The sequence below is a fragment of the Polyodon spathula genome, chromosome 19, assembly GCF_017654505.1.
Source record: "Polyodon spathula isolate WHYD16114869_AA chromosome 19, ASM1765450v1, whole genome shotgun sequence".
Classification (NCBI taxonomy): domain Eukaryota; kingdom Metazoa; phylum Chordata; class Actinopteri; order Acipenseriformes; family Polyodontidae; genus Polyodon; species Polyodon spathula.
Genome location: NC_054552.1, coordinates 1,758,024 through 1,785,573, shown reverse-complemented (window position 1 = coordinate 1,785,573; position 27,550 = coordinate 1,758,024). Strand labels below are relative to the sequence as shown.

At 41.6% G+C, this 27,550-nt stretch overlaps 2 protein-coding genes across 5 annotated transcripts; one reads left to right on the top strand and one right to left on the bottom strand.

Annotated features, from left to right (window-relative positions):
* Positions 1 to 34: 34 nt before the first annotated feature.
* Positions 35 to 22,988, bottom strand: LOC121294502 (oxysterols receptor LXR-alpha-like). 2 transcript variants are annotated; one of them, XM_041218275.1, is made up of 9 exons: positions 22,922 to 22,988; positions 7,401 to 7,667; positions 6,622 to 6,888; positions 4,812 to 5,017; positions 4,151 to 4,357; positions 3,960 to 4,059; positions 3,273 to 3,386; positions 2,989 to 3,083; positions 35 to 2,860 (listed from the first exon to the last, which is right to left on the bottom strand). In XM_041218275.1, the coding sequence occupies exons 1-9, from the start codon at positions 22,968 to 22,970 to the stop codon at positions 2,714 to 2,716; spliced, it is 1,452 nt and encodes a 483-aa protein (XP_041074209.1). In that variant the 5' UTR covers positions 22,971 to 22,988; the 3' UTR covers positions 35 to 2,713. The 2 variants fall into 2 exon arrangements, with proteins under 2 accessions (XP_041074209.1, XP_041074210.1); XM_041218276.1 differs by having other exon boundaries at positions 4,151 to 4,330.
* On the top strand, positions 22,566 to 27,314 carry LOC121294503 (ARL14 effector protein-like). Of its 3 annotated transcripts, none has more exons than XM_041218279.1 (4): positions 22,566 to 22,664; positions 24,974 to 25,522; positions 25,971 to 26,101; positions 26,950 to 27,314. In XM_041218279.1, exons 2-4 carry the CDS (start codon positions 25,088 to 25,090, stop codon positions 27,173 to 27,175), a joined length of 792 nt encoding a protein of 263 aa, XP_041074213.1. In that variant the 5' UTR covers positions 22,566 to 22,664; positions 24,974 to 25,087; the 3' UTR covers positions 27,176 to 27,314. The 3 variants fall into 3 exon arrangements, with proteins under 3 accessions (XP_041074213.1, XP_041074212.1, XP_041074211.1); XM_041218278.1 differs by lacking the exon at positions 22,566 to 22,664 and adding an exon at positions 22,987 to 23,073; XM_041218277.1 differs by lacking the exon at positions 22,566 to 22,664 and adding an exon at positions 23,125 to 23,212.
* Positions 27,315 to 27,550: the final 236 nt, after the last annotated feature.

The window sequence follows — 27,550 nt, the reverse complement described above, 5'->3', positions numbered from 1 at the left end:
ATATATATATATATATATATATTTTAAATTCTTCTATTTAGTTGACGAGAACTAAGAGCAACTTGCTCAAAGCAGCTTGCAGTTTAAAAACACACATTTCTGCTCTGATGTCTTTCTTCCATGCACCAGGGGGACAAGTTATTGGTTACACCAGGGGGACAAGTTATTGGTTACACCAGGGTTGGGGTAATTTTTTTTTTTTTTTTTTTTTTTTTTGCAATTACCAATTTTCAATTCCTTTTTTGAAATGAATTCCCAATTTCAATTCACGTTCCTATTCCTTTGAAGGAATTGGAATGTGTATTTTAGAGAATAATAATTATTGTGATTGTTCAACCACTTTGATATGAAGCCAATTTAAATGGGCAGTGACTTTACATTAAATAAGTTTGTTGCAACCGTGAGAAGCTAATTTGAACAGAATCTAGGTTTGCAGAACCCTTCTGTAGAACCAGAACCCCCGCATAACAAATTGCATAACTAACAGCTATTCTGTGCAATTTAGTAATGCCAAAAGTTGCTGTGAGGGGAGAGATCTGTTTGTCAAGCCCTCTTTGACTTGCAAATGTCAATCTGTGGGCATAATGTTGGCTGGAAAGCAGGACCTATTTGCAGGTGAAACGGAAACATGTTTAAAAACATTGTCTTAGATTAACCATCGTTAAAAAAAAAAAAAAACAAACAAACTGCAAACTTGAATTAATGAATCAAAATGGACGAAAATAAACGTTCCTTAACAAAGTTCAGTGAATAGAGCCCTGTTTATGTCAATATCAGAATCCCCTGGTTAAAACAGACTACAAAAGATGCAAGATAACAGTGACTCTTCAATATGTTAACACATTGAAGAAAAACAACATTTTGCATTGATAAATGTTGGCCATAGCCCACTGTAAACCGTTGTATTCACTGTTCCCTCTTATTTCATCCCTTAGTTTGTTTTTTGCGTGTAGTTTCACATTCTTTGACGACAGACTACACCTGCACTGCTCCTCTTGTGTAAGTGCTACTGCACTGTCGAAGGCGCTACCCAACCAAGGAGTCTGGTGGTAGGGTTATGTTTAGGGAAGATGACATGTACTGCAGGCTGGTGTGTAACAGAAAGTGTCCACGCCAACGAACAATAACGTATTCACTCCTACTGAATTCCTAGAAAGTGAATGCTCAGGAAAAAGAAAATTCTTTGGGCAGCACTGCCAACTTGAACTTGCCGTCCTTCCTCCAACACATTATAGAGTGTAGAGCGATCAGAATCCCAAATCGGCACAAGACACAAGCAATGCCTTAACGCCTTGCTTAAACATTCCTAATAAAAGAGCTAGCCGGTTCAAATGCCATTCTATTTCCTTGTTCCACTTGCCCCTTGAGTTTTTATGATGTGTGGTTCTGTTGCTCCTTCACTTAGTAATCGGAATGTTTCGCTGAATCTACCTTTCCCTGGATTCAAACTTGATTCCCGCTTGTGTTGATAAACTGCTTAGCACTGAGCAGACCACGAAAAGGCACTTTGTTGCAGGAGTGAGAAAGTCTGTTGAGTCCGAGGCAGTTGGAATACCTCAGTGTTGGATCAACAGAACCCAAAAGCACTCACCGGGATTGCAAACATCAGAAAAAGGCAAAGGAAAGGTAGGAAATGCAATCAAATGAAGTCAAACAGCTTGCTCTAAAGAACACAATGTTACTTCTATGATGGAGCCTGGTCTTGGAGCAGCTGCAGATTGGAAAGGATTTTGAATGGCTCTTTTTGGTTTTGTCCTGACAGACTGGGCTGAAACCCAGAAACCTAACAAGCCTTCCTGCAGCCTCTATCCACACGATTTACTGCTGGATTCCAGCTCCACGTCCCTGTATTTCTGTCTCTTGTGCGTCTTAAATGGATACCAATAGTAAACAAATATGGCAAACGTCACAATATTGCAGTCTGCTGCAACTTTATTGTTCTTTAGTATCATGGTAACAGTAAGGAAATACTCAAGCAAAATGGTGCTGGCCTGGTTTCATGCATTTTTAAAAAAAATTGACAAAAAAGGCCTGCTTTTACATATGTGTAGGCAGGTGTAAATCTGTAACATTAACATTCTTTGAAAGGTTTCCATAAGGTTGTACACTCTATTAATTCCACAGAGTGTGATGACCTACACAGCCTCTGAATTAGTGTGGGTTTTTTTTTTTGCCTTGACCATTACTCTGGAGTAATGAACATCCTGCTTGAAAACAAACTCCTCAGAGATCACCTATAGTTGATCAACCTCACAGCTCCTGTTAGAGACAGGTGGCAAGCCCATGGAAAAAGCAACATGCAAATGAAGCGAATCTCATGTGCCACCACAGCCTCAGAGAAAGAAGGACCAGGAATCAACTCTTTCAACACCTGACTGTGTCTACATCCAATGGCGGAAAATGCAGCAGTGAGGGGTGCGGTATGCAAGGTTAGTATGTATCTGGAAATGAAATATAAAATAACAGTGCAGCCACAACTGCCAGGCTTTGCCTTGCTGTACATGTGCCTGCTTCCTTTGTGTCTGTTTTTACAGTTGTAGTTTGGCTTTGCCATTCCCAGGGTTTAAGACAATGTTTCTTGTGATCTGTGGCTATGGAGAGTAACCGCGTGGCATGGCACAGCCTCACTTCACTCCAAGGAAACAGGAGAAAGAGAGTTGTTTTCTGGGAGGAGGCCCCTCGGATACAGCGCAGGGGTGAGGAGGTGCTGTTGTCATTCGTGGACGTCCCAGATTTCAGACAGGAGAGGCGGCAGTTTCTTGTCCTGGAGCCGCAGAGCGAAGACCTGCTCCGAGTGGACACTACTGAGGGTGCGAAGGCTCACCAGCTTCATCAACATGCGGGGGAACATCAGGTGATCCTGGCGAGAGAGGCGGAAGAGATGAGAGTCGAGCTGGAAAGAGGGTCCGGCTAGCAAGACTAAAACCGCCAGTGCATTCAAAAACACTCAATCAAAAAGGTAAAAGTCAAGTCAGTGGCACGACTCACATTTGGCCTCTTGATCCTGGTGTAGGAATGAAGTGCATCGACGTACGGCTGCTGGAACCGTTCCACCAAATCGTGGTCTTGCACGTTCGGGCGGTCTGGAAAGAGATTCCAACATATGCTTCAGAAAGAGTGGAATCAAAAATTCCTGCACAAGCAGAAGGCCAGTCTTACACACGATTAAAAATGACTAAATGTACATTGTCGAGTATGGCTGCCTTGTTCTGTTTGAAATGTGGTAGCTGGAGGTCGCAGGGAGAAGCAGCGCACTGGAAAGGTTGGAGTACCTGCAGAGAAGATGTTGATTGCAATCAGAAGGGCGAACTCGGCTTCGTCTAAATGCAGGTCGTTCATCCCCTTGGAGAACTCAAAGATGGGGTTGATAAACTCCAACTGCAGACCTGAAATACGCAGAGGGAAAGAGGGATAAATCGCCAAAATACTCACTATATACACTTATAAATGTTTACCATTGTAATCTAGCTGTGGTTATACTACTCATTTACCATGGTTAACCATGTTTAACCCTTTGCGGTCCTATTACAATTTTCCCTGACAGGCGCTGAATAAATGGACTGCAAAGGGTTAACAAGCTTTACCAAGCCTCTCTGAGGTTTCACTATGTTATATTACACTTTGTAATGATTGTACTATGGGGAAACTTTTATAAGGGAAAGCAAGACCAGAAACGGGAACTAAAAACAAGAAATTTGAATAAAAAGAAAGTTCATTTCACGGAACAAATCTGTTTTGAATGAAGGGATTCTAGAATTCTAACACTACTCTGTGACACATCTGCTAACGCAGCGGTGGGGCCAGGCTGCATCCTTCTGTCAAGAAGGTTGACTGAACAGCATCTTAAAAACGCACATTTCATGATCAATTTTAAGGTCATGAAAACAGTCAATATAATAGAATATAAAAAGTCAGACTCGTTATTTGCAGACGGCTGTACAGAAGCTCGAGACAAGGACCTGCTTTTGCAAAGTCTTCCTTGTTGTAGCTGAAGTCCTTGAGGAAGGTGATGCACTCTATGGCTGGGTTGTATCTCCTGGATGTTTCCAACAGCATAATCTAGGAATCAAAGAATTACAAAAACATTTAGAAATTAGGCTTACCTAGCCCCTGGTCTCTTAAACTCCCTCCTGCGCCCCCCTGTGGTTACCTCGATGGTGGAGGTTTTGAGCAGTGCGATCTGGTCCTCGCGGGTGAGCTCCAGGAATCCAGGCAGCTGCTTGGCGAAGTCCACGATCTCCTGCACAGACATGATGGCCAGCTCTGTGAAGTGAGCGAAGCGCTGCTGCCGCACCTCCCGGTTCAGCGGGTCCTGGCTCTGAGGCCACGGCTGTCGGGATAAAAACCAACAGGGCTGCTGAAAGAGGAGGAGGAGGAGGAGCAGGAATGGGAATACAATGTGTGTAACTAAATAAAAAAAAATAGGGTCGCTTTTAATAATCTAAACAGAGACAAATCTTAATGCAGCTGCCTTAAAATGAACACACGAGTACTACCAATGACCTCTTTCCACTGTTTTAAAGTAAATTGTATTTAGTGATCAGGGCTTAGTTAGGTTCAGTAAATTATCCTTAGCAGAGTTAATATAAACACAAATCAGAGGGCTGTATTTAAATCTATTATTGCATTAGGAGTCACACCTTTATTTTCACCTCTGCATATGTTTGAAGAGCCAAGGAGGTGGGAGGCAGTGTTGCAATCATGGCTGTGGTCAATTCCTTTTTTATTTTATTCCAAGTCCTTACTGTACTTGGGTACAGCAAGTAAGGCTGATACCGCCGGTGGTAGACAGTAACCCTGTTTCTGCTTACCGTTACTTTGAGGCGATCAATGAAGGAACTCTTATTACACTGCTTCTGAACTGCCACCAGCTTCTCGATCATCTCTAACTGCTCGGGTGCGAGCTTGGGTGCTTCTGCCCCTGGAAAGTGATTCTGGGGCAGGGTCGACGCCCTGGCCGTCTCATCTTCCTGCCTCTTCATCTTCTTTAACTGGATCTGCTCTTCCGATAACACGCCTAAACATGGGGGGGGGGGATAAACAAGCAGGTAATCAGGCTGACTGGCCACACATAAAAGATCAACGCTACCTTTTAAACCTTTGAAGATACAAGCATTCAACCTCCAATTCAAATTCCTGCTGTACACGCCTCAGTGTAATGTGTTCAAATTGCAGTTCCAATGTGAAGTGAATAGAATTTCTGAAGGACTACCAAAGGACTGGCTATGACAAGCCTTGTAGAAAGCAAAGAGCTACCCTGAGTATTTTAATTTACTGCCTGCAGCTAACCGCTTCAAAAGCACTTAAGTGAAGCCCTGATGCATTTTAAAAGGTCTGTTTGATGACCTGAATTAAAAGTAATTGTAGCTAACAGAATAGTTACATATATTTTCTCCACCATGCTCATCTACTTGTTATATTCCCTTCGGTCACGATTTTTCATTTAAAAAAGTTATCCCTGCCAAAACTTTGAAAAAACTTAAGTCTCCTATTTATGTATACGAATTATAAAATAGATACATAAATAGGAGACTTATCATGGTACAATTATACACGCAGTGATTGAAGGGGACAGAGCTTTCAAATGTGCAGTTTTAAAAGAAACACATGCATTTTCATTTTTAATGATCTGGTAATTCTCTAGGACCAAAAAATCTGAAGGTTTTTTTTTTTTAAAATCAGCTATCCGGGCAGCTGAAAAAATCTATGGTAGCTTGTTGTTTAACTCAAAATAACGATCCAAAGCTGCACACACAGTACAAAGTGAACTCCTTTATTGAGTATACATGACAACAGGACATGTTTTTTCGACACTATCTGGGACCTAGATGTTCTGTGAGCTGCCAACGTGATTTCTGACAGCTTATTTTAACTCTAAGGAAAGGCAGGACCTCGCCAGGACTGAAAGGGTTAATATTCGTGAACAGGAAAACCCCCCTCCGGGTCCCTGCGTCTCCGGCACTCACACTGCTCCAGCATGCCCGCCCCCCAGCCCCTGTGTCTCGGGCACTCACACTGCTCCAGCATGCCCGCCCCCCAGCCCCTGTGTCTCGGGCACTCACACTGCTCCAGCATGCCCGCCCCCCAGCCCCTGTGTCTCGGGCACTCACACTGCTCCAGCATGCCCGCCCCCCAGCCCCTGTGTCTCGGGCACTCACACTGCTCCAGCATGCCCGCCCCCCAGCCCCTGTGTCTCGGGCACTCACACTGCTCCAGCATGCCCGCCCCCCAGCCCCTGTGTCTCGGGCACTCACACTGCTGCAGCCCCTGTGTCTCGGGCACTCACACTGCTCCAGCATGCCCGCCCCCCAGCCCCTGTGTCTCGGGCACTCACACTGCTCCAGCATGCCCGCCCCCCAGCCCCTGTGTCTCGGGCACTCCACTGCTCCAGCATGCCCGCCCCCCAGCCCCTGTGTCTCAGGCACTCACACTGCTCCAGCATGCCCGCCCCCCAGCCCCTGTGTCTCGGGCACTCACACTGCTCCAGCATGCCCGCCCCCCAGCCCCTGTGTCTCGGGCACTCACACTGCTCCAGCATGCCCGCCCCCCAGCCCCTGTGTCTCAGGCACTCACACTGCTCCAGCATGCCCGCCCCCCAGCCCCTGTGTCTCGGGCACTCACACTGCTCCAGCATGCCCGCCTCCCTGCACTTGCGGAGCCGGCACTCCTGGCACTTGCGGCGCATATACATGTCCATCTCGCACCGGCTGCCGTTCTTGCAGGCGTACTGCGCGCTCTTGATCACGCTGCGGCGGAAGAAGCCCTTGCAGCCCTCGCAGCTCAGCACGTTGTAGTGGAAGCCCGAGGCCTTGTCCCCGCACACGCTGCACACCTCGTTCCCCAGCATCTTCGGGGCTGGGCCCTTCTTACGCTTCACGGGCTGACATCCTGCCGGGGAGGAGGGGGAGACAGTACTGTTAACAGGACAGGAACAGGAGCTGGAGCTTTATTAGAAGCTCATAGATAAGTCTCTAAATGGTTTAAAAGAAAAAAATGCATGTTTTCCATTATTATGGTGTATTATTATTATTATTATTATTATTAGTAGTAGTAATAATTATTATTATATTAGCAGTAAGTGTGTGTAACTTATTTGTAGTCAACAAAGGATACAGTCTAAGCTCTTGGCATGAGTTAAAAGTCATGTTTTGCATTATGAAGTTCTTTTATTATTATCATAGTAGTAATATTTAAAAACAAAACAAAAAATAACAAAAAAACTAAAAGGGAATGTAGAGATGACCAGGGAATTAATACAAATTAGCATATTCTTAATATTAGTACAGCAGCTGTAGCAGTAGCAGTAGTAAGGATGTGTATTTATTTATTTCCCTGTAATCTTTATTCCAGGTAATCATTACTTTTATTAGGAGTAAGTGGTTATCAGATATTGGGTGTACCTGTGTTAGCATCCAGGGTGTCACCAGCCACTTGGAGTTTCATCCTGTCAGTGGGGTCCATGGCCAGGGCACAGTTCAGAGAGCCAGGGGAGAGATCCTGTGAGAAGTGGTCAGTCTCATGGTCCCATGTGGGGCCGAGCACTGTCCCGTTGAATCTGGGCGGATGGGAGGAGTCATGCCTGTCTTCGATCAGCAGGCCGCTGCTTGAGTCCTCTGTGCTGGAGTCCAGCTGCAGCTCACAAGCTGACACAAACACTTTGCTTTCTCCTGTGAACAACAGAAGCACACTTGAAAAAAATAAATATTACCACATGGGGGCGCATTGTTTTTGTCTCAGCCAAAATCCTAAAATGTAACCCTCCATTTGACCCCGTTGTTTACCAAACACTAGTCAATGCCGCTTTATAGCCGACTCACTTGGACCTTCTTGTCAGGTGGGAGCACCAAGCACAAGGAGAACTGGGGAAAAGGTCAGAGTGAACACCACAGCCTGAACTGCAAGCAGTCTTCCTTACAGGACTGGTGCATCTGACCCTAAAGCTACACTATGACTCTGGGATGTCATTTCTGTCCCATGGAAACTGGTATTCTGTATGCCAGTTTCCATGTATAATTCACACTTGCCTGCTAAATGTGCAGTGGTCTTTGATTATTTGTTTTCTGACTTTTCCACATCAAAACTATAGAAGTGGATTAGTAAACGGCCCCTATGCAGTACAGCACATGGAACACTCACATTTCCATGACTGAACCGTGACTGGAAAAAGGGATTGCTATACAGTCCTTATAAAAAGTGTACTGCAGTAAACTGGAGTTAAAACAAAGTGTAGTAAACACAGGCAAGAGTGATACACCACAGGGAACTGTTTTAAGGCAGGGTAAAAAAAAAATCTTGATTTCCTCAGGTACAGCACAGGGTTTTATAAGGGCTGACTGCTAAGCAAGTTTATGCTACATAATGCTTCTGGCTATTCTTAGAGCCATTCAAAACCAAACAAAAACTAAACACATGAAGAGTCATCTGAAGACCAGTGACATTCATACACAGATCTACCAACACACCCAAACAAAGAGTGAATCAAAAACACAGGGTTTCAAATGAACCACGATAACAAAGAAAAAATCTGCAAATGAAGTGAATGTCGGTTTCCTATGCAGACGACGTGAACTATTCAATAACAGAAACTGGGGACAGGAACATTTTTATAACCCATGTGCTCCCAATGTGTTCTGCCAACAGCACACAGAACACTCTCTCCCAATGGACAGGTCCCACAAATGGACATTTGTTGAGTCCTTAGCAGTGTAAAGGTTGAAGTACAGAGAAGTGGAAGCAACAGCACTGTTGCAGTGTGTTACAAACACACAAGCTGACCAAAAACAGACATTATGCAAGAGGCCACCAATGTATTCGAAATCCACAGAGAACTTAAAAACTACGACACCGCTTCCCCCATGCACCCGGCACTCTCTGGATCGGCAGTACCTAAATGCAGCCAGTAGATGGCAGCAGAAGTGATGACCCTGGTAACTGGCCCCAGATGTTTGCAATCTCCTGCAGATTGTATCTACATTGTAAATTTACCAATGGAGAATACTAGTCAGAGCCAGACTGAGTATTAAACGTTTCACGCGTGAATGGATTTTGCAAATGGAATAAGTTATTATGTACAGTAAAAGCTGCATCTCAGTGTTGTAAGAGTTTCAGTCACAATTGGCAAGACAGCAGATAATAAAGGTGCTTTGTTGGCAAGTGCTTCTGAAAAAACTGGAAGCTAAAAACAAAACAAAAAAATCAGTAACGTGAAAAATGAGAGAGACCTGGTTACAGCATGTGTTCCCAGATTCTGTTCCTCTCTAACTTCAGTCAGAATTGCATCATGTAGGAAGAGGCACTGAATAGAGTGTACCTTGCACTGCAGTGCGGAAAAGGTCAGAACTAATACTATGAGCCTTTCAATAACAGGGAACTGGAGGAAAGGGCAGCAGTGCTGTTTGCAAGAGCGATCAACAGACCCCTTGCTCTGCTTCTCGCGGAGCACTGACCCTCACTCACACACTTCATCACATCCAGCCCCCTGGCTGCAAAACCCCTTTGGGGCTGCTATCTGTAACCCTATCACTCAGTTCAGTAGGGTTTGTTTTGCAGGGGAAATGTTTTTCTGTAGATCTGTTGTTAGAGCTGGGTATGCTCAGTGGGAAATGTCTTGCTTACGTCACCGGTCTTTACCTTTTCACTTGTGGTTCACATCCGTCCCCTCTCTCCCTGGCCCTAACACTCTCAGACCCTCCTCCCTTATATACAAGGCATTTAATCACCAACTTTGTAAATAACAAAACCAAGTTTGTAGTTTTAAACATTTTGCATCTCGATATAACTCCTTGCTGTTTTCCTTCATCCACAGGCTTTTGTGCACTACTTTACCAGAAAGCAGACACTGCTTGCAGTCTGGTCTGTTTACATTCCTCAGACTGTAGTAGGGACACAAGCTTTGAAAATCCCAGGACAAAAGAAAAAAAGGAGCTACAGTGCATTGCAGCAAAAAGCCCTTCCTGCTGTACAAGCGGCTGAAGAGACTCAATGAACCAACTCCACCGAATCTAACAGAAAGTGCAGGAGGGGGGTCATTCTGCCCAATTAGGTTGACATGGTTCTGAGAAGTATCTTGTATGTAAAAACTATAAATGCCACAGACAGTCTCTAAAAGCCTGGGAGGAAAAGTGTGATCCACTGGGAGTGTTCCGAATGAATATGAATCCTAGCAAGGAAGAAAATACGTTGACATCTGACATTATTATTTGTTTTTTCAGCAGACTCCTTTGTCCAATGCGACTTAAGAGACTAGGGTGTGTGAACTATGCATTAGCTGCAGAGTCACTTACAACAACCTCTTACCCAAAAGACGGAGCACAAGGAGACTTGCTCAGGGTCACACAATGAGTCAGTGGTTGAGCCGGGATTTGAACCGGTTACAAACCCTTTTGTTTACCCACTGGATCACATAGCCTCCTATGACATGTCTCAGTTACACAACTGCAAATACAGCATCTATTCCTAAGAAGGGGATCCAGCACAATGCATTCAGGAAACCATGGTAAGAGTAAACTGGCTGCTTTTCTCCTTACCATGAGCAACATCAGTGATATGAATCGCAGACAATGTAGACATCTTCTACACAGCAGCTTGTCATAACGGAAAACAAAACAGGGAACACAGAAATCCTGCACATGTGTGTCGTTTTAGTGTAACATACTGAAGAGTGCATATTTCTGTGCTATGATCAAGCATTAATATTCCAGCCGGATGTGATGTCACAGCGGCCAGGCCAATCGGGTCAGTCAAAATTTGGGTCAGGGTAATGTGACTGGCTATTGTGAGTTAACCCTTTGGCACTCGCTGCAGTTCCGCTTTTGTTTAAAGCAGGGATCAGCAGAAAGGCTGTGGGTTTAGCAGGATTGTGTCTCTCTCACGTACAGCGAAAGGCAGGCACAACACCCTGCCTTGCATCCGCTGTAGAGCATGGTTCACTTCAGGAGGGGAGTCCTGCTTTTTCTTCCCCCTCTTCTTCTGCTGATGAATGAAAAGTGCTGTCGCCTTCCAGGGGCCGACAAAAAAAAAAAAAAACTAGACAGAGGCTAGTTTCTCAACACTGCAAAAATATGATTTGCACAAAATGACTTTCAGTAGCTCAGCTACATCCAAAAATGCCACTAAAAAAAAAAAAAAAGACTCAATTTAGTACGTGGTTGAGCAAAGTGCCCACAAATACGTTCTGCAAATTGTTTAGCTACAGTGACCCACAACCATTACTACAATCTTCCAAAATGTAAATTCTCTGCTCTTCATTCTAAGAGAAAGTAGAGCTGGTTTACCTTCATATCGCTGATAAAAAGCACAAGTCGAAATGTTTGTCTCCTTGAGTTTTACCTGCAGTAGCTACCATGTCTGTGAATACCAAATTAAAGCAATCAGTACATTGAAAATGTAGGTCCCCATGAGACACACATGTGTAAAAATATCACAATGCAGTTACAAAAGTACAGTCATCGGGTAGTTGACTATGTTTTACTATTGTTAGCTAATCAATAAAAAAAAGGGAATCTGCTTTAATCCATTTGCATCTTTGTATTGGCTGAAAATCAAATACAACATTTTCAAATTTCAAGGTGATTCTCTGCATTTTTCCGGTGGTATTAGCAGTGTTTAATGAAGTGCCACACTGTTGGGGTTTGGATTAACGCTCACAAACACATGCAAGCACGATGACGTCCGTTAACTCGTCAGTTGTTCACAATTTACAAATTCCTGTTTTTAAGACATCGCTAGCGCAATAATCCTATTCATTTCACCTGGGTTGCTAGAGCAATAATCCTATTCATTTGACCCATTTTGCTCTTCCATAAACCGCAGTTTTCAAAATCAAGCATGTATTTTCATTGTTAAACATGATGTTTAGTGCATTGGATTCAAGAACATTAGCTTCTGTGCCTTAGTTTTCCGGAGCTGTTATTTTCTTAGCTACGACCAGGTGCTGTCTATCCCTGCTTTCATGAGCACTGAACTGTTACAGATCCAGCGATCGTCCCTGCGGTTCATACTGACGTTAGTGGCAGACAAACTCCAAGGTCATTTGTTTGCTTTTTTGCACAACCCTTGCCCCCCTATCCCATTCCATTATCTCCCACTGCACAAAAAAAAAAAAAAAAAAAAAAAAACTCTCTCTTTACTGACTCAGACAGCACTATGTGTAGCTGGGAGTCCAAAGGTTTGGGTCATACGGCGACGGTTATGATTCCGTCGCGTTAAATTGCTGGAGGCTTTACCTTTGATAATATTTCATCACTGCAATCGTTGGCTTTTAAAGGGAGCGATAACCGAGGTCTTACAATATCGTCTCATCTCTTCTTTCATCTCTGTCAAGTCTTTTTAGTTCTACTCAACATCCTTTGGTTTTTTTTTTTATTTCATTTGATTTACTTTATTTTAACCTGTCCTCGTAGCTCATGCCATTCAGTCCTGAGATCAACCTTGTTGCCATTCTCTTACATTCTCATGTGCAATTGTGTCATTTTTTTAAGTGAGGTGACCAAAACTGCACCCAGTATGCTAGGTGGGGGGTCTAAGGCATTGTGGAAGATTTTTTTCAAAAGGCGTGCAGCACTTTGCAGCGATACAGAATTGGAATTTTTATGGCAGTCAATGGCAGAGAGGTTTCACTGGTTATATAATTGAGGATATCCTTACGGTTTTTGATAAGGATTCCCTATCCCTATGTATTGCTGTTGACGTTGCACTGTTATATTATTTAAATTGAACAGATCACCCATACTCTTTCTCTCTGTACCACTTGAATGCAGGTACAGTTGTGTTTGCTATGGCTTATGCTTTGCAGAATAAAAAAATAAATACAAAAAAGTAAAACCACTGAATTGTTTGGTTCGTTACAGCAGAGGTATAAATAGAAAGTGCCAATTTTAAAGCGGTTCCAGACAGTATCTGCACACTTCCTCTTTCATCAGCTCTTGACATCAATGTGTTCACAACCCATAATGAAGATTATAACAACTTACTTTTGATTTGTTTCACACAGCAGATTACTTATGGTGTTATTACTATATCGGTCTATATACCATATAATATTATATATATATATATATATATTTATATATATATATATATATATATATATATATATATATATATATAAAACTAATTATTTAGAAGTACGAAGCCCAGTCAACACATTTTTCACATAGAAACCTTGGCCAGGATTCATTAGCTTTCAAACTGTTTCACTGAGACTACACAGTAACAGCAAGTCTGTTCACATTTAAAGGAACATTCCTTCTTTAATGTTTATTACCATCACTTTTAAAGAATGAGTGACTTAGCAGTAAGGTTCTTTTTGGTCGTTATTTAAAACTGATCTCTTATATTTTCACTTTGGAAAGGAGTTTGGTGGGTTGGGGAATGGGGTAATCCGGCAATGTTTTTAAGTGTGTCTGTTGGGGTTGAGAGAGAGAGAGAGAGAGATAGAGAGAGACAGAGAGATACAGACAGAAAGGAGAGAGAGAGGAGAGAGAGATACAGATAGAGGAGAGGGGGAGAAAGAGAGAGAGACAGGAGAGAGAGAGAGAGAGAGAGAGAGAGAGAGAGAGAGAGAGAGAGAGAGAGAGAGAGAGAGAGAGGAAAGAGAGAGAGATACAGACAGAGGAGAGGGCAAGAGAGAGAAAGAGAGAGAGACAGAGGAGAGAGGGAGAGAGAGGGAGAGACAGAGAGAGATACAGACAGAGGAGAGACACACAGACAGAGGAGAGAGAGAGAGAGCGATACAGAGAGGGAGAGAGAGAGAGGTTACTATCGGTCGTTCACACTGCACTCAAAGCCCCGCAGGGCCAGATCAAGCTTTTTCCTGTTTGATAGTCACTGATAAACAGTCACTCCTTATTATTTTGTATACGCATAAATACTTTACTGCACTGCACTGTTTAAAGAACGCTCTGACTTGTTATAATAATGCTTTCATTGTTCTTTTTTCTCAGTACAATACCATACAAACTGTACATTAGCAATGTTACAAAGCAACTTAAACCAAGGTTTGATCTTTTATAATGCTCCATTTGTTGTAAAAACCTTCTGCTTAAAGATGGGAAGACTTGTAGCAAGAGGTGTCGTTAAGTGGCAAAAAATAAATAAAAATAAAATACTGACTATGTTGGGAACGTGCCCTCTTAAACCGTTTGCACTCTTAAAACAGTAAAATACATATACAACAGGAAAGTGATTAAGAAACGAGAAGAACAAGATGGCCTTGCCTTGCCTGTCTGTTTGTCTAGTCAGCTCTGTTCCTACATAAAAACAACTGGTGTTCCTGTGCAGTACACATACCAAAACAGAACAGTCTATAATGCTCTGCCTCTTCTATAGGTTTGGGTCTATATATGATACTGTAGACCCTGATAATACAGGTTTCTTCCTCCTAGTACTGCTGTATGGTGGGCTGACTGCTGCAGCAATGCACCCCCCATTTCCTTAGTTTTTTTCTCCCACTTCTGAAATGTCTTTTATTTTCCAGTAGCTTTCTGTCTCCCTAAAACTTCTGCTTTTAAGAAGGCCGGATGATCCCGTGAGGATTTTCAGAATGACAAATCATGCTGATGAATGCCCACAAGTGATCAATGACCATTTCAAGGAACAAAATAAGAAGCTATATTAATAATGCATTCACTATTCAGCATAAAGGAACCGCAACCACTGTTGCGTGCAGGATAAGCCAACATTTTACAGTAACAAGGAATCTGCTTGGATTCCACCCCTTATTTGAGGGGTTATCCACTGGGTTTGTTCAACCCAGGGGGATTCCCCAGTGCTGTAATGTAAAATCCCAGCAGGGTACAGGACAGGCAATTCAACTCCTTTGTGTCCTGTCAAGTGCATGGGCAAGTTAAGTAGAGCTTCTTGCTGTAACTGTGTTTACCAATGGACTGGAACAGACAGTAACCAAGGAACTGGAGGTACAGTAGAACTGTCAAGTACTGGGCCGCTAGATACTTCAGAATACACATCTATTTTGCACAGAACTTGAGTTTTAAAAAAAGGTTTTATAGTGTTTTTTTCAGTTAACTAAAACAAAAATGCCCCCAAAAATTAAAAAAATAAACATTTTCCTTAACAAAATAGTAACAGAAACTGGAATGTTTTAAAAAAATTAAAAAAATGTTTTTTAAAAAAATTTAATGAAAAAATGAACATGAATATTCTGAGTTGTGAGAATATCGCTTCACGGAAATGCTATATAAATAGCACAGCCAGGCTGCAATGTTTTCTCACTCTGTGGCACTGTCACCCAAAGCACATGGATATGTGGGTTGGTTCTGCTTTTAGCGCTGCATAAACCCTTTTGCCATTCCTGGTTCCTCCATACCGCAGAAGGATCCATGCACGGTTTTACCATGCAATAAATATTACAGTACAGTCCAGTACAGAGTCCACAGCTAGAATGTTTAAGGATGTATTTCTAGTATTAAAAAAAATTAATCAAAGAACACCTAAAAAAAAACCAATAGATTCCTGCAGCGTTTGTTCGTGCAAAAGTATTTTTAAACTTTAATTAATAAAACAATTGATTTGACAGTACAGTGTCACGATGCAGCTGGCCTTTCATGCTGAACCTCCTGCATGAGGAGGCTGGACTGGGAAAAAAAAAGCAACAGAGGAAGGGGTTCCCTTTGACTGGTGCACCCGGAAACTAGCAGTTTACTCCAACAAAAGCCTTGGAATGGTTCAGTCAGCCGTGCATGATTTCTGGCTCTGTGGTTTAATCCCTGGTCACATCTTCATACATCCTAGTCTTGTAAGGAGGTTGTAGCGTGTGTGAAATCAGCCTCAGATTACACCTGCCCTTCCCTTCACAAAGGCCAAAGCCTCCCCCAAACCTGTGTGACTGATGACAGCCTCTGTTCTCCTTTGTGATTTAAGTGAAAGGAACACTCCAGTCTAACCAAGGCATGCAGTTTGGTTTCATCGCTTCTCCTTTAAAAGCACAGTGTTGCTGCAGGTTAACACTCATTTTTTGTTTTACTGCTGCAGGTGTCGGGGGTTGGGTGAAAATGCTGATCCAACTTACTGTCATTCATTCACAGCATTTACTAAAAAGAAAAGGCGATTTGCAATTTTTTTTCCCCCTACTGAAGACATTCAGCCAATGCAGCAATTCCAAATGACAGAAAAAATTCCAAATACTAGTGCTAATACATGCGCGTGCTATAAATGCATACAATCTATGACAATCTAGTATGTGCTGACTGACATGGCATTGACTTTTTTTTTTTGGGACATGTTTAATGGTGCTGAGTGAATTTTTTTTACTTGATTTCATTTTGGAATCTTGCATTCATATCAACAGAACGACTGAAGCAGATGCCCTGATTTCAGTTGTCTTACATTTTGATTTTCCACAAGTCTTCCGTGCACGTAAACAGTTTAGTCTGCGAGTGTTTACAGTGTGTCGTGGTTGTTTTCACTCCTGAAGGTCCTATCCCACTACAGTATATATTTTTGTATTAATATGCACAGATTACCAGGCTCACTAGCACTCGAGCAGAGCATACTGTACTGAACACCAAGTGAAGAAACCTGTGCGATTCATTTCTGTTTGGCCTCGAGTGTGCCACAGTCACGGCTAATAAAAGATTCTTTAAAAACAGAAACCTAAAGCATCAGTAACAAGCAGTGCCAGCCATGCAGCAGTGCCAGCACATGTAGAACTCTAGTGTTAATGAAAGGACCACATGCCATTCCCTCACACTGACACACTTCTGGAAGCCAGAGTTTTTACATGTCTAATATAAAATAAAATAAAAAAGAACCCGCATACGGGGGAATTCATTTTATGCTGCACCTCTCCTAGTAGGTGTTACTCTGGTGCCAGCTGTAGAAGTGGAATAAAATGCTAAGGGAGCACAAACCCACTATTTCAGGAACACTGGCTTAAAACCTGGTTCCAGGAGACTTAGTTTGAGGCAAATTACAAGCCACAAAGCAGCTTTGTGTTCCATCATCTTCAAGATACCAGTTGCAGAAGTTTGGGAGGTGTGGAAAACTGCACAGAAGTCGCAGAACATTTCCCCGCCCACAGGTCAAACCTTGTAGGTCTTGAGGAAATTGAAATGGCACTTTGTTTCTGTAGAAGGTTACTGCTTTCAATTGAGATGAACTGGTCGTGCTTCAGACTGCAGCCCACGAACAGCTACAGGTGGCTCTTGCTCTGTGTAACTTCACAGTAAAAAAACAACATTTTGGTACAGACCACCTCGGTCTAATTACACACTTACTGCACCAGTAATTACCCTGCAAGAGCAGAAAACAATCCAATTACCGCCATGCTACTACATGTTCATCTAAAGTGCTACTGATCAAGTACAGTCCTCCCTACTTGAGTGTCTGAACATACAGTTAGTTTTCTCTCCCAGCTAATTTATTCTCATTACAAATCTTACACAAAGTGGGGGTGTGTGTGCTGATCAAGGTTTAATTATTAAGAACGTTCTGTAAGTGTGCAGGAACCATAAACCGTGCGCAAACTTATGTAAATATTAATTTCAGCAAAGACCAGTCTTTCAGGAATCCAAGCCAGTTTGGATAAATGGCACTCCTTACTGATCATGGGGAAAAAAAGTGAATGCCCCCACTACAATTTATTAAAGAAGGACTCCAGTGAATGTGGGTGGCTACACTGTCATCTGTTTGAACTCAAACACCATCAGCCAGGGTCCCAGGATGCCAGTTACACTAACTACCAGCTTCATTATAACACTAACCCTAACCCTAACCCTAACCTCACCACAGTAGACAGAGTTAAACAGAGTAGGAATGTACTCTTTAAGAGTTTTAAAAGGGCTGTATGCTAACCCTTAATAAATTGTAAAGACAAACACTCGCTGGCCAATTCATCAGAAATGCCCATCACACAGAGTTGGAACGTCTTCTGCTCTAGGGCACCACTGAGGGAGGAGGTGGACTTCAGCCGTCATTACAACGTTCAAGTTCACGGCTACGGCTTGCCATGTCTTTGGCTCCTGATTGCACTGGCTCAGTGTAAACGTACAGCTCTGCAGCTTTTAGCTCTCTGCCATTCTTTTTAATTGCAACCTAAAAGGTATTTAAAGGTCGATCATAAAGCTGTGCTTTTCTGTAGTGTGCAGAAGGGTGTTGCTTACAGGGCAGATTTATAAGACACGCCATTGCAGTAAAAAGTAGCAAGTCAGTAAGAGACTAGAATGTTTGTTTTTTCATTATAGAAATGAGTCTCCCCCTCTAACTTGGTCCAGTATAAACACAATTCAGTGCATTGTTGTTTCAAGAATTGAGGTTTTGAGAGGCTGTAACACATTTCTGCCTCATTCTCCTTACTAAATAACATTCTGCACTGTATTTTACAGCACAACAAGCACGTTGCACAAGACTAAGAACCAATACATGGCTAAGTGGACTGGGTAACAGGGCCCTGGAAAACAGTGCCACCTCCAAGCAGCTGATAATAATGGTTTAATTAATTGCTGCCTATGGTGGCAATCCCTGCTCCTTAGTCTTGTACTTGGTTACTCCATCTAGAAAAGAAAGGCTGACACCAAGACCAGGTTACCCAATCTGCAGCAGGGAAAAACAAACCTGCCAGTGGCTTCTGCCGGACCAGCACAGTAAAACAAGCTGCTGCTGCTACTGCTGACTGAGCCAGGCTGGTCTTACCCGGACTGAACACCACACAGTATCATACAAGCTAATGCTATGCCTTCACAAGTCACTGCAAACAAATACCAGCTATCTAAAGGCTTTCTTGCTGGTCAGTTCTTCATGATCATTCTTGTAGGTGAGCGACTGTTTTCTGTTCCATATCAGAAACACCTGCTGTCAACAAGACTCCAAGAGCATACAAAGAGTGCATATTGTAAGGTTCCAACACAGCAGCGATATCATGGTCATTGTAGTATATTAGGCTTCACTGTAACTCCAGGTTGTAATACCATAAACAGCCTGCCCACTGTACCAGATTTAACTATCACTGTCTGTCACACTAAAATGAACACAGTTGATAATCAGTAGGATACAACTAAATGACCCTGCACTTAGTTATCAGACCAAAACTACTAGTTTATTTTTATAAGCAATCTTTATAGTAAACTGCAAACTTGCAGATTTCTATATTTCTACACAAAATGCTAACTAAAGTCTGTGCAGGAATATGTCAAGCTGCAGATGTTGGCTGATCAGCAGGAAGCCTCTCGTGTGTCTTAAGCTCGCACCAATTTCTGTGCCTGAACCAAACGTATTTTTGCATTGGGAATAACATACCAGACGTTGTTGTTAGTAACCATTCGGAAGGTTCTGTGTGAACATAAAACACAGGGAACCAGCACTCGGTTCTAGAGCAGAGGGGTCTGCTGCAGAATGCATAATGAAGCAGCTGTGTTGCTGCACAGAACCGGCAAAACTCCCAGAACACTGTCCCACCTTGATCCCAGAAAAACTGGACTAACGCAGGAATACTACATCAGGATGCACTGTGACTATAGTGGGATATGGAACAAAACAAACAAATGCATGTTATTACAGTCAGCTACCGCATCTGTTTTCATACTAAACAAGATCACATCTACTTGAATTTTTATGCCATATATATATAAACAACAACTTCTTACACGCATCCTGGACTACAGCAGGCTCCTTGGAAGAAGACTATTTAGGATTATTGAAACACTATCGCAGTTTCAAACTAAACTGCAATGTACCACTTTCAATATGACAATTATCACTTTCTGATATTACACTGGTCACGTCTTGGTAGGAGTACCGTATTCTGACGATGAACCACATTATAACACTACACCGGTATGTGTAAAAACAGAGACAGTCATGGCAGTATACTTCTTGTAAGTTCTCAAAGATCAACAGTGGTAAATAAACCTTCAACAGACCGACATGTTTACAAAGCATACCGCACAGTGCAGCACAAGCAGTATATATAATTTTAGCAGCCTGAAATAAACTCGATATAGTTTTAGAACATCACTTTGCTTTAAATTAAATGGCCAATCTGAACCTCCACAAACGAAAGCCTAAACACCCTTATTTCAAGAAGAAAAAAATATCTTGTAACAAAGATTACCTGTGTGTTGAGGGATTTCGCAACAACTGCTGAAGCAGGCGAACACGCTGCGTTATTTTCCAATCATGTGACTCGTTAAAGGAGGGGAAAACACACGGAAGAGACGAGTTTCTATGTTACCAAAAATAAATAAATTATTAAAACGACTGCTGCACAGATGACGTGATGTCATGTACAGAAAACAGGCAGTGCAACAAGTCACATGTCTTTTTTTTTTTTTTTTTGTGGAGAGGAAGCAGCGCCCCCCTCCGCAGCCTTTGCACTGGTGTCACGGAGGGAGGCGTGTGCGTCCAGCGGTGTGCACGGAAAAGCTACCAGTTGCAATTCCAGGCAGAGCCATTTAACTTTACCTGCGAAATTACACAATACCATTCTTGCAAACGTACATACATATTGAAAACAACAGTACACTCATTTAAGCACTCTTCTCCACTACAGCCTATGCTACGTGATTTCTCATAACCCCGGTGGTTAGTGAGACATAGACTGCTGACAGACTACCGCGGAATAGTTAATGAAAGCGCCTGTTACAGGATTACTTCATCCCCGTGAGAATTAGCGTAGGATGTTTCTCATACCCGCTACAAGATAATACTTAAACCAGCTACAGCACCGTTGCTAAAAAAAATGAATGACAACGCAGCCTGACTAGTTTTTTGCTTTCCCCACTCGCACATTCAATACACGGGGACTTTTTTGTTTACAATCAAATACAATTGATTGCAGAGTGATTTCCATGGTTAAAAAACAATTTAACTTTGATCCTTTAAAATATGTTGCAAATGTTGACCTAGATCAGGATGCAAAACCATTTTGAAATCCAGTTCTTAGTTTTGCTCGTTTTAAAACCCTGCCTAGAAGTATCTATTTTGTTTCAAATAAATAAGTTATAAATATTCAAGTTTCTTTTTTTTTTTAGGATAAAAATGGATATTGTGGTTTTCGTACTTTGCAATGGCTTGTTTTGACTTGCTCAGGACCCTTGACCCTGTAACTGGGCAGTGTCCAAAGTCAGCAACGCTCTTCCAGCTTGGCAACCGGGGCAAAGGTTACATTCGAACTGCAATATCACAAGCGAGCGATAAAAAAAAAAAAAGTGAAAAATAAATCACATTTTGGATATCCTGATTCTTTCTATTTGCGAGTAAGTCGAATGATGATATGACAAACCCAGAGACATACTGTCACGTATCAATATATACATATATTCCTATATTTATGTGGGGAGTGTGCTACAAAATACACTGAAAAAATACATATTTAATACACTTTCTTAAAAACATAAACAGAACTCCGGGCTTGTGCAATTAAATGTTAAGTACATGCTGTACAATAGTAGACACTACCGTTAATATAAAAAAAAAAATTGCTGTGGCCACCAGAGGTCTATAATCAAGCCGTTTACAGATTTGCAATTTCAAAAACAATAACATTTTTACAAGTGATCAGAAAATTAGAATAATGCAACATCAAAAATAATGGCTATATATACATTTTTAATAACAAAAAGCGGAACAAAACACAGGGCTGCAGAAATATGCTGTGCCCGGTACCTGGAGACCTTTACTCGCTAGCTTGCTCTCTCTTTTTTGTGTTTGTCCCTGTCGCACTGTCCCTTTTGCGCAGCGCTATATCTATGTAATTGAAATATTTTACAATACTGTTAATCTATATTTAAAAAGCAATCCTACCTAAAACGCACAAACTTTCTAATAACAGGCAGTGACACCAAGAATTTACAATATACAGCCATATCAGAGTTTATCCACCTTAGCCTTCAGCATGGCTTCTGTTAAAAGATATGGAACCGCCATATTAGAATTATAAGACTACAGGCCATACAAATGTATTTAATGCAGACCTCGGTTTTGTGTATTCTGTGTATAATTCCACAAGACTTGTAAGAAGGTGTCTCTCAGTAGTCTTCCCTGTTTTGACTTTAGCACACCATTATTTTTCTATATGAAAACACTGTAATTGATTTTTCAGATTTCCTCCTACTGAACCAGAACTAGCAGCAGTGGCTGGATGAAGCCGTCCAGCATGGATTTGTCCCCACATCCAGAGAGAAGACAAAAAATCTGTCAATTTGTTTTGATTAGGGGCTAGCACTTGCTTGTGCTTGACTGTCGATATTTCAAGGTGGTGGGTTGATAATTACTTTCTATGGGGGTGTAGGAATGCGCTCCCAGTGCAGGGAAAAAATCAAGGACCACAATAACAAAGGCGGAAACGATCTTGAAATATTCCGCTATTGTGACAGATTAAATGCGATTTTAGGCCACCATCCAATATCACAAGGCAGTGAATTTTCTGGAAAAGTATCCATTGCCGTGTTTGGTAGTAACGAAGATACAGTAATCTGGTTACTTGGTTACTATCTGGTCACCTCGCGATAACTTGAGCGAGACTTGTCCAGCCCACGTAATAAATCGAGAAACTCAGAAAATCCTTAAAAGGCTACATTTTTTTTTTTTTTTTTTTTTTAGTCAAGTCGCGTTGCGCCTCAACTCGAGTTTTGGAAAATTCAGGCTAACCCGGGAGCACTTGAGTACACTCGAGTTGGCTTGACTGGAAACCGTGGTCTCATCTCCATATTGTGAGTCTGTTTACGCAGCAGCTTTCTGTGCAGTAGAAAAGCGCTTTGCATGTGACGGACCTCTGCATTTTATAGTGGGCTATCACAGTTTTTCATTTTGGTAAAGAAAAATTACATACTTTTTGATTGCTAGCAGATTACCGGGATTTAAACATGCATTTCAACTTTTACATTTCAATTTTAATGCAGAGTCGACACTTCAGTTTAATTTACCAGGTTGCCTGTGCTGCAGCATTTCTTTTATTAATATTGCTTACCAGCATTATCAATGCAGTGCGCTAGAGGGCGTGCCAGCTCGGTTTTCATTCGCAAGCGCCGACGTCGTTGAACGTTACGCTGGAAATTGTACGTCTCGCAGGGTTAGAGAAGGAGGAGGACCATGCGGAAACCGAGAAGAGACGTCGGAAAGGTGAGGGGCTGTTGAAAGCGGGAATCGTGCACCATTGATGGATAAAAGTAGGCTTTGTGAAGCAGTGAATTTCGAAGGGGCAGAAGGGAAATCTAGCTGGAGAGAGGAGAGCCGGGCGGCCATGCCGCCTCCGAGAAAGGTGAATCCGCCATTGCGTAAACAAAAGCAGGGCTGCTTGTGGTGTTGCTTCGCCGTGCGGCGGTGCTACACGACTAAGTGTGTTTATTATGCGGTATTTGCAATGTCGTTGTTATTTCTTTTGTGTGTGTTTACTGTAGGCCTACAACATGTTTATTATGTGATTATATGATCAATATGATTAGTATGTGTAGCTTTTTAGGACCTGAAATAAACAACGCCTACAAATAAATAAATACGCAATACCAAAATAAACAAATAAAGACTACGCGATTCACTTTGTAATTTTAAAACGTGGTTCAAGTTTGTAGCAGAATTTCTTTCTGTACCATGCATTAGCCCCAGTGAGTTGATTTACATGCGTTACTTGTAGTGCGATTCGTTTTTTTTTTACGTTTTTATTCAGTAGACGGTTTTAGAAATTCATTTTAAAACGTTCAATACAAGAATAAGTTAAGAAGGCGTGTTCGAAAGAAACGGTTTTTACTTTATTTTCGTTGGCTGACGCAACCCCACAGATAGGCCTACAGTTCTCATACCGGCGGGAGTCGGTGGAAAAGAAGTTAATTAACACACAGAATTACTAACTTTGAAAAAGTCCTCCTACCGTTAAAGCTACACCTACTGCCTGCCAAACCTTTCCGACAAATGTTGTTGCAGAACGGAGGACTGCCTCCTTCTTTGACATCATTTTAACGAACTGCGTCACGTTTGTAACATCGAACATTTAAATACAGAAGTTTAAAATGTTGTCCTCCATAAAAATAATGTAACATTTAGTAACTTTTTTTTTATAGTATTGTTTTTCTGTAATTTATGCAATTAGTTTTAAGCTAGGAAAGGAATATGCCTATTTAAATGCGTCATATATTTGCACAATTAAGCTTAAATAATGAGTGGTATATTACACCCTCAGCTGCCAATATAAAAAATAATAGGCACTTCTCTAAATGCATTTTTCAATTCTCATGTATTAATTTACTGGAAAGCATATCCATCACTTCAGCCTCAAAGTAGAACTGGGTGTTTCGAAGTATTAAAAACACAGGTGCCTATTCACAAAACTTGAACGCACGTGTTATATTAAAGACTCTTTGATTAATTAAATACAGTTTTATAGTGGCATTAATTATACTCCCTGTTCTCTGCTTTTTAACAAAGGATCCAAGAATATTCTAGAATCGTTCAGTGATTATCAAATTGGATTCAGTTAAGTGATTTTATAAAATAACTGATAAGTTAAAGCTTTGTGAGAACAGTGTCTTGGGTTACATTTTTAAAGTCCTAACTTAAAAAAACAAAATGCACACATTACCTGTCGAAGATTGCCTTTGTGTTAAGAATATTCTTACTGTGTTACAGAGTTGCCTGTTGTATTTAAGAGTGCTGTCTTGTGAATTTCTTATCAGCGATGCAGAAGTTGCTTGAAGTGTCAAAACTGTTTAAAAGACTGCGGTGTTGCCTTTGGGATTTTAAAAACAAAATGCTACCAGTGTAAAATGCTTTTCTTTATCAGGTATAAATGACCTGTCCTATGTTAAGATGGTTTTATGCTGTTTGGTTAATTCCCTTTTACATTGTAACGGTGTAGTTGATAATGAAGCATGTAAGGTGGTCTTCAGAACTGTAAGGAGGCTTCTCTTTCTTTCCATGGCGGGTGGTTTAACAGGCTCTAGTAAGGGCCTGTAATAGACAAAACCAGTTCATAGAAAAGGCTCACAGTACGACGCAACAATCTGATTGCCTTTAATGCTTTCTCTAGGGTTGACTACATAGGAACTTCAGACTGGACAGGATTTGGGGAGTTTAATTGCAGAAAAAGCAAACAAACCAAACCTAAAAAAAAACCCCAAAATATTCTAGTTCTAGAACAGTCATGGCTGATCTGGAACCCTGCACTGTGGGAGTACAGCTTCAAGCAACTCACGACTGCCACAAGACTTTCTACTGCCGCCAGACGGGCTGCAAAGCTCTGCGTGAGATGTCACCCAGCAACGCATTGCTGCTGCAGCTCAGGACCGGCATTATGAGCCTCACAGAGAGCGACAGTGTGTGTTTTCACCACGAGAAGGTCTATGTGGATCGCTATGAGGACCTGCAGAAGGCCTGCTGCGATCCCTTCAATACTCACAAGAAAGCAATAAAGAAAGGGCTGAAGCCTCTCGATGTGGATGAAGCCACGTTTCTGAGCGAGAAGTTTGCAAGGCACTTAGTGCCGGGCTGGAAACTGTGTTTCAGGTGTTCACAGCTGCTGACTGGCTACTGCAACCTTGACCCTGATGCAGGACAGAGAAAGACACGCAATAGTGAAGTATGTATTTGGAACTCTTTCTTTAAACTCCCACAAGCACAGATCTGTCATAAGGATGCTTTGCAGTGCTTGCAAGGTTTCAACTAAATAACCAAATAGAAAAAAAGAAACACGTCCTTCATACCATCAGAGGAGCTGAAAATAGTACAGTAATGAGCGCACTGTTTAAAAAAAAAAAAAAAAAGTTGATTTATTTCATGTTTGTAATGCTCTGAGGTTCAACTTTTGATGTTTAGTTTGTCTTTTGTGTTTTGTGTATTCAGAGGGTCCAGTTCTGCTGTATACACAGTTGCGCTACAATTTGGATTTTGGTTGAAATTGAGGAGTGGGTAATGACCAGAACGAAGGTTACAAATCCAAATCTATCCAGGCCAAACCTCCTGAAGGCGTCTCCGGTAAATAGAAATCCAATTAAATTCTATAGCTAACGGCAGTTTCACGTTTTCAGGGACGGACCGCTAAGGCCTTGAAGTCACTTCAGTTTGCCAACCCAGGGCGCCAGACTGAGTTTGCTGCGGAGCCCGGTCGAAGAGATAAGAGAAGACTGCAGCCCAACAAAACAGCAACCAACGCAGACAGGTAAACCACATACTCTAGAGCAGGGTTTCCCAGCCCAGTGTGTCTTCTGGTTTTCATTCACACAGAGTTCTCAATTACTTAATTGACCCATTCATTAGCTTAATTAGACCCTTTTAAATTGTTTTCAGCTTTTAAACCGTTGGAGGTTAAGTTAACTACACAGTTTTGTAAGTGTAATTAAAAAAAGGTCTAATGGGATTGGGAAACCCTTCTTCTGAGTAAACAGTGCTACTGTACAAAGTTTGTTTTTTTTGGTTATATAACAAAATGCTTATTTTTCTTTTGATAGTGTTTTTCCAGTTTTGTCCACCTCCCATGTAAAATGTTGATGTACCCAAGTAGGGTTGGGGGTCAATTAATTTTCAAAAGAATTGGAATAGATTTTCTAGAGACAATCTTTGTGATTGACAACTACTTTCATTTGAAGCCAATTTAATCGACTAAAAGTGAAGTCAGATGAGACACTGCTTTTCACAGAATACTTGATGTGTTTAGAATCGATTGAACGGAATTGGGAGTTGATTTTAAGAAGTCTTTGGAAATGGAATTGGGATTGAAAAACAGGAACTGATCCCAACCCTGGACAGGCCATAAAGAACGTTGGAGGTACAATGGGTGTGCCTTGCCCTCCATAACATTCTGACTGTAGGGTTGCATAGTAAATTAAAATACCACAGCCGAACCTCTTGCAGACTAGTGCACATAGCTGTCGTGACAAGGTGCAGAGGCAGATATACTTTATCCACTGGCCTTTACAGCAGAGTGACTACTTGTATACCGAGAGTTGCTGTTGTTACAGTAACAAAGATGTGTGTGGGTTTTTTTTTTTTTTTTTTTTTTTTTTTAAGGCAAACAATTGCAAAGAGTAAAGTGTACGACAGCGCAGGCCTGCTGATTTCAAGTGGCTTGGATTTGTGTGATTGTCTGGATGAAGACTGCCTGGGCTGCTTCTACCCCTGCCCCGAATGTGGGTCCCGTAAGTGTGGCGTCGAGTGCCGCTGCGATCGTAAGTGGCTGTACGAACAAGTGGAAATCGAAGGCGGGGAGATTATCCGAAATAAGCATGTGGGCTAGGTCTCAGGAGATGGTTGTGCTGTACTGCACTGTGGATCCTCCTATGGTGGACTTGTGTTTCGATTTTTATTGTAATGTTCTTCTCAGTGTTAGTTTATTTTGAAAGAAACAAAAATACATAAATGCTGTCTTTTTCTTTTTCCAGCAGGACAGAAAAAAACAGGTAGTAACGCAGTCATTTAAAAAAAATAAGAAAATAAATTGACTGTTATATGTATTAAAAATTACATTTTATTGAATACATTTGATGTCTGAAATGTAGTAAATAGTTGATCATTTATTTGAAAATGTTGACCGTTATATATATATGTGTGTGTGTGTGTGTATATATGTGTGTGTGTGTATATATATATATATATATATATATATATATAT

Excerpts from the sequence above, each read along its gene's own strand:
- LOC121294502 (XM_041218275.1), bottom strand. The coding sequence starts at position 22,970 with ATGAAAACCGAGCTGGCACGCCCTCTAGCGCACTGCATTGATAATGCT. Across the intron at positions 6,889-7,400 it reads CACCCTGGATGCTAACACAG|GATGTCAGCCCGTGAAGCGT; the intron begins GTACACCCAATA and ends CCTCCCCGGCAG. Across the intron at positions 2,861-2,988 it reads CCAGGATCAAGAGGCCAAAT|GATCACCTGATGTTCCCCCG; the intron begins GTGAGTCGTGCC and ends CTCTCTCGCCAG.
- LOC121294503 (XM_041218279.1), top strand. The coding sequence starts at position 25,088 with ATGGCTGATCTGGAACCCTGCACTGTGGGAGTACAGCTTCAAGCAACT. Across the intron at positions 25,523-25,970 it reads GAAAGACACGCAATAGTGAA|GGACGGACCGCTAAGGCCTT; the intron begins GTATGTATTTGG and ends TCACGTTTTCAG. Across the intron at positions 26,102-26,949 it reads ACAGCAACCAACGCAGACAG|GCAAACAATTGCAAAGAGTA; the intron begins GTAAACCACATA and ends TTTTTTTTTAAG.